This window comes from Eucalyptus grandis, chromosome 8, assembly GCF_016545825.1.
Source record: "Eucalyptus grandis isolate ANBG69807.140 chromosome 8, ASM1654582v1, whole genome shotgun sequence".
Taxonomy (NCBI): Eukaryota; Viridiplantae; Streptophyta; class Magnoliopsida; order Myrtales; family Myrtaceae; genus Eucalyptus; species Eucalyptus grandis.
Window position 1 is genome coordinate 51705495 of NC_052619.1, and position 6656 is coordinate 51712150.

The 6656-nt window shown below is 39.1% G+C and overlaps 1 protein-coding gene across 1 annotated transcript; it reads left to right on the top strand.

Moving 5' to 3' along the window:
- The first annotated feature begins 1116 nt into the window (after nt 1-1116).
- On the top strand, nt 1117-3786 carry LOC120287828 (endo-1,3;1,4-beta-D-glucanase-like). Its single transcript, XM_039301238.1, has 7 exons — nt 1117-1358; nt 1525-1546; nt 2091-2220; nt 2534-2624; nt 2779-2868; nt 3177-3277; nt 3428-3786. Exons 1-7 carry the CDS (start codon nt 1211-1213, stop codon nt 3566-3568), a joined length of 723 nt encoding a protein of 240 aa, XP_039157172.1. The 5' UTR covers nt 1117-1210; the 3' UTR covers nt 3569-3786.
- Nucleotides 3787-6656: the final 2870 nt, after the last annotated feature.

A 6656-nucleotide genomic window follows, 5' to 3' on the forward strand; every position in this document is an offset into this window, starting at 1 on the left:
ATTTCATATATATTTCTTCACTTATTTTGTATAATACACTTTTCAAACATCCACAATCAACCAAAGAGTAACAATTGCTCAATCTGGCTTTTATGCAATAAAAATGCTCTTCTCGATTCAATATATATACTTCAAGACATGATTTTTACAAAACCAAAGAAGATATAGTACGACTCACCTTGTCGTCTGCAACCAAACGATGAACGATACTCGTATCGTGGAATTCAAGGCCCTATTAAATAACCGAGAAAAATGTTAAAATCTAATAAAACTCTATTGCAACTACGAAACAACTAAATTACGCCTTAACTCTAACAAAAAGACTTCTACGCTCTAACAATTCGCATAACCAAAACGATTGTTCAAGCCATTTGTGACGTGGAGTTTAAGTGCAAAACTTAGTTACGCAATTACTTCCTCCTCCGAACCCCATTCTGAACGTACTTATAGTCAATAGAGAGCCCTTGACAAATATTACAAGAATCCCAACTTGACCGTCCCAAAATCAAGCTGAAAGATGACAAAATACGGGCCCAAAGTTGCTGGACGCGTACTGTTCACTGCGCGCAAGAAACTTTGAAATTTTGTTTCGGACAAACCATAAGCTCAAATCACGATCCGTAAAATCTCACGGCTCCACAACACCCTGAACTACCATTCCTACAAAAATATGCAGCTCAACAACTCCAAAAATGGACTTTGCCGCTCGATTTTCCAAAAGTTCCGAATTTGAACTCTAAACCCATAAACTACTTCAATTGGACGAACGAGGAGCCTAATCTCTTACTGGGTGCTGTGTTATGGGGTCGAGTTGGCTTGGTGAGGCGTTCAAGGCGTGCACGTGCCAAAACTCCTTTCCTTTCTTCCCCTTTCTCTTCTTTCTTTTCTTTCTGGTTGAGGACCCCTCAGCTTCTATTTAACCGTGTCCTCTCCCCTCTTCTTTTTACTTTATTGACTTTTCAACTTCTTTTTATGTTTCTTCTTTTGGGGCCCACTAGCCAAATATTACACCTTCCCACCGAGTCAAGTCAATGTCACCCCTACCATCTTCTACGTCTCGACGTGAGGAAGTTATTGTTGCCCGAGTGACGCATGTAATGACGCCTTGAGGCCCTCCATCTTTTCCTTATCACAACTTGTCCCGTTCTTGCACCGATTCCTCACTCCTAGTGCGTCCCACGTTCACCAGATTTCTGAGGAAGAAAGGAAAATGTCGAGCTCTCAGTGTTTTGAGAACCCACCAAACCTGAGCTCCACTTGCGGAGCAGGACACGTTGAAGAGCTTGCAGGTCTCAAGACTTACGTCACCGGCCCTTCCGATTCCAAGCGTGCTGTTCTTCTCATCGCCGATGTTTTCGGTACTGGCCCATTTCTTTAATTTTGATTTTGTGGTGTTTCTCTCAGTTGGGTCTTTTCTTTTGGTCAATTATGTATATCTCCTTGGTTCTTTGTCGTTCTTGTGCTTTTCGATTGGTCCATGATATTGCTGCTTGATTGATGATCTTTGCTCATCTGTTTGTGCAGGGTATGAGGCTCCTAAGCTGAGGTATGGAATCTTTCTCAAGTTGTTCTATGTATATGTTGTTCTCTAGTGCCATCTTTTGACGTTTCATGGTGAATAAACTCTGTATTCTCCGGATAGCATACATTTGAAAGCTTTGCTTTTCCGTTCACCTTTCACCTGTGATGACGAAGAACATTAGATGGCACTTGAGGGCAAAGCCAGTTCATTCTGGATGAGTGTGTTTGGCGTTCTTCTGTTCCAAGTTAAAACATCATTTGTTGAATTGTATATACACGCGGGACTTCATGGCATAGTTCAGCTGACATTTTATATACATCGCTTGATTCAATACGAATCACAGTTTTCTTTGTTCTAATGATTTCTGCTACTAATATGGCTCAGCTGGTCATGTAATTCGGTTTCATCTTGAGATAGAGTTATCCTTAGTTGCAACACCAAAATCACATAAGCTGGGTTTGCCTTCTTGACAGTCCCGGCATGATTCTATGTTTTAACAAGATTGAGAATGATAAGAGTTACCTTTTCAAATGGTCATACTTATTTGCGGAATGCTTTCGTTGTGTAGGAAACTCGCAGATAAAATTGCATCCGCGGGATTCTTGGTGGTTGTACCTGATTTCTTTTATGGAGATCCCATTATTGATTTCACTAGTCCTAATTTCAATTTTGAAGCTTGGTTTAAGAATCACGGCACGGTGAGTTTTTCACTCCTTCAGGCTGTGAAAGTGTGACAGTACATTTAGAAGTTCAGAGGAAACAAGGGGCTTTCTACTGTGCAAACTTGATTTGTAGACTCGAATCACACGCAGTAAGTTGCATTGGTATTTAGACCTGGTTGGAGATTGCTGGTCATTTCAAAGATTTTCGACGCCCAGCAAGATCTTTATTTTATAAAATTCCAAATGCAAAACATGAAACAGCATAAGTAGAATAAAAGCCTCATGAATTTTGATGTTACCGACTTTTAGACAGTCTTTTTATAAACGTTTACTTCATTTGCTTCTTTAGGATAAAGGGCATGAAGATGCCAAGCCAGTGATTGCTGCTCTTAAGAGCAAAGGTGTGTCTGCCATTGGGGCTGCAGGATTTTGTTGGGGAGGTAAAATTTTCTGATTTCACTTTCCCAGTTCTGAGGGGGTTGTTGGGTTAAGAAATGGGAAATTTGTTCTACATTGACCGTTGAGAAACTAGTTTTGTTGACTTGCAGAAAAGTTCTTTCAAGTTGTTAAAAAGACCTTGCCTATTCTTTTCAGGAGTGGTGCTGGTGAAATTAGCAGGCACTGAAGACATTCAAGCAGCAGTTATTCTGCACCCCGGTCCTATGACCGAAGATGCAATCAAAGGTAAAGCTATGCCAATAAACATGGACTTGCTATTTTCTTTTCAGCCGCAGCGATATAATTTCTTCATGAGGGTATAAGACTTGGTACTTGGCACGGGAGCCTTTATCGCCTATTATGAAATGCTCATGAACAAATAAATTATATGAATTCTGATGGGAGTCTGCAATGCAGCCAAGAGTGACGAAGAAACTCGCTATAACATGTCTGGTCAATTACAAAAAATCGATGGCACGACTTTTGTCTACTTGAGAAGTGTTCCTTAAACTGGAAGCCTTAAAAGACCTTATTTTCTTCTGTTCTTTGTTCAGCTGTCAAGATTCCAACTGCTATATTGGGAGCCGAGATCGACCATTCTTCCCCGCCGGAACAACTGAAAAAGTTTGGGGAGATCATGTCGGCTAAAACTGAAGTAAGCTTCTTAGGATGCTTTGCATTGGTTGCAAACCAATTGTGAGAAAATGCAATCGATTTTTTTACATTCCCGTCATTTCGCTTGCAAAGCACTTTCCCTTCCTGGTTATTTATACACATCGCTAATTCAAAGACCCCGGTTTTGCAGTTTGAGAGCTGTGTGAAGATATTCCCTGGTGTTAGTCATGGATGGAGTGTGAGGTACGACGACGACAATGAATTTGTGGTCAAGAGCGCCGAAGAGGCCCAAGAGGATACTTTGAATTGGTTCTTGAAGCATGTCAAGTGAAGAGAACAGAAGGCATTGAAGCAGAACATTCTGACGGAAGCATTAGATGACTGTATTGTGTGAGACGAACAGTTTGAGGACTAGTCATCTATTGTAATATCTGGCGAGGGAACGATGTACTGTGCTGTTGATACTTAGAGAAATAAAGACATTGGTTTCATCGCTTAAACTTGGAAGATTGAAAACGAAATATATCGCCTAGAGTTGTATCGTGTCGATTTGGGTGCATTTTCTATTCGAATTGATCAGAGGTGTTCACTGTCCATTAAATGAGGACCACACAATGGAATATGAAACAGCATATTCTTTTCCCAATCCCCTTTTGGAAGGATATGTTATTTGCATGGTTACCACCAAGTCATCAGCTAAAGTGGCTAATTCAGCTAAAGTGGCTAATATCTAAGGTAATCTCTAGACCACTTGATTTTGAATGCATCCGTTATATTATAAGTTATAACTTGACAAGTATGCGAGCAATTAAGATTTCATTAAAAGATACACGACCTCAAAATCACATGTCCCAAGAATAAAAAAAAAAAAAAAAAAAGAGATGAAAGTAAGGAGATGGAGAAGAATAGTATCCAAAATATATGAGAAACCAACTATTCAAACTTATGACAAAAGCGAAGTTTTGGTCAAGTCTATATGATAGTAGGTCAAGATTTTTCGAAACTAAACCAGATAGAATGGCAAAATTCGTCCTTCGTTTATATGGTATATATTTTCGCAATGTGCATTTGTATACTGACCAAAAAATTTCAGCTTTTGGCCAGATGGTGTTTTTTTTTTTGTGAGAGGACGCATGTCTCTATCGAGCTAAATATATTATGGTTTCGTCTTTATTTATTTCTCGTCTATTTCTCACCAGCCCTTTTTCTTGCTTGATGTCAGCAGTGATGTTTATACAAACCACGAGACCTTTGATAACTAATCCGAATCCTAAGATTACACGTGAAAGGTGTCTGCAAGAGTAACTTTTTCAGACGTTGTGTTATCATATCGCCGATAGCCTTATGGTTTTCAGAAGACAATTAATGCACGATTCCACTTAGCGACCAGAGGATCACCGTATCATCTCTCGTCTCTTGGCTCTGTTCTTACCGCGGAAAGAATAAAGAAACAAAGAAAAAGACCATGAACAGTAAACAATGAAAGAAAAGAGAAGAAAATATTAAAATATCTATAAAATTTCTCAAGACAACATTGTTTTGAGTCGTTTAGAGTGGAGTTGTATATGTCAACATCACTGACCCTTGCCACGTAAGGTGAGAGGCATTGATTTGCACCTCTACATCATAACTTCCTTACATAAATTAGTTGGATAGATTGCATTACGAAATTGTTGAAATGTTCATGACTATACTAATCGAATTGGACAATTTATTACGGAATTGGAACTTGTACAATTTGTTCACGGCTTTTTGGGTAGTTTTTCCCATCTTAGGAAAGTCATTATTCCGATACATGGACGCATAAGCTCTATGCTTTTCTTATTATGAAGATTGTATTTCATTTGAAGGTTACATAATCATCTTCTGGTTTAGGTATGTATTTTTTGTCCTATGGTGAATTAAGTGATGCTTTCTGTCAGAAAAGTAGAAAGCTTGGGATTTGGGAGAATTGTATATTGCTTTTCTATATTCCTTTCAATATGTAATTACAATCTATTTATAATACAGAGAGTCTAAAATAATAAAGGAATAAAAATATAGACAATATCCCAAAGATGTACATAAAATATTCCCTATAATCAAAGAGTCAATTAGGATCAATCGACATCGGCAACGGTATCTTCAACACTCCCCCTCAAGCTCGGCGGTCTATACACATCGAAGACGCCTAGCTTGTTTAATAGATACAAATGTTGCCTCGACATAAAAGCCTTGGTAAAAATGTATGCGGGTTGCTCTGTTGTTCTTATCTCTTTTGTTCTAATCACCCCACTCACGGATCTTGTCTCGAATGAAGTGACAATCAACCTCTATATGCTTTGTCCTTTCATGAAATACTGGGTTCATTGCAAGCTTAATTGCAGCATCATTATCACATAATAAGACAGTGGGCTCTCTTATCTCGTACACCAAGGTCTTGAAGGAGGCCTCTTATCGGACTATCTCACAGCTAGTCTTCGCCATTGCTCGGTATTATGCCTCGGCGGATGATAAAGATACGATTATTTGTTTCTTTGTCTTCCATGAAATCGAAGAATCCCTAATTTTATACGAATCCTGTGGTGATCTTCTACTCATGGGACAAGTAGCATGTCTGTGTCACAATATCTTTGTCATCTCCAAATTGTTGTCTCGAGACAGCAATATTCCCAATCCAGGACACCCTTTTAAGTATTTTATGACTTTCGGTGCTGCATTCATGTGAGACTGTTTGAGCATGCATAAAGCGGCTAAGAATCGAACTGCATAAGAAATGTACGGCCTGGTCATGGTCAAATAAATAAGCTTTCCAACAAGTCTTTGATAAGCTGAAGGATCTTTAAGCAAAGGATCCTTGTTTACAGGTGACAACCCTTTGTCATATTCAGCTGTCGTTAATCTGATATTCTGATCGATTGGAATAACAGCCGGCCTAGATCGACAAACTGCTTCGACACAATTTCTAAGACAAATTTCCGTTGGCTAAGACAAATGCCTTTATTTGACCGTGCAATTTCTATCCCAAGAAAGTATTTGGGAGAACTTAAATCCATAATATGAAATGTAGAATGTAAATATTCCTTGAATCTCTCAATGGCAGGCGCATTGTTTCCCATAATGAGTATATCGTCAACGTATATAAGTAAATAGATTGACGACATACCTTGTTTCCATGTGAATAAAGCATAGTCATGCTTAGATTGCTGGAATTTTGCAGTTGTAAGTGCATTGGTGAACTTGGCATACCATTGACAAGAAGCACATTTGAGTCCATATAGGGATTTCTGAAGACGGCACACACTCCCCTCCCCCTGTCTGTGAAATCCCGGTGGAATATCCATATAAATCTCTTCTTCAAGATCTCCATGTAAAAAAGCATTGTGAACGTCCATTTGATGAAGGGGCCAGTCACGGATGGCAGCAATGGAAAGAAAAGA

What these genes read in the sequence shown, in the direction of transcription:
- LOC120287828 (XM_039301238.1), top strand. Translation starts at nt 1,211, where the DNA reads ATGTCGAGCTCTCAGTGTTTTGAGAACCCACCAAACCTGAGCTCCACT. An exon ending in TCTCATCGCCGATGTTTTCG is followed by an intron (nt 1,359 to 1,524) that starts GTACTGGCCCAT and finishes CTGTTTGTGCAG; the next exon opens with GGTATGAGGCTCCTAAGCTG. An exon ending in TATGAGGCTCCTAAGCTGAG is followed by an intron (nt 1,547 to 2,090) that starts GTATGGAATCTT and finishes TTCGTTGTGTAG; the next exon opens with GAAACTCGCAGATAAAATTG.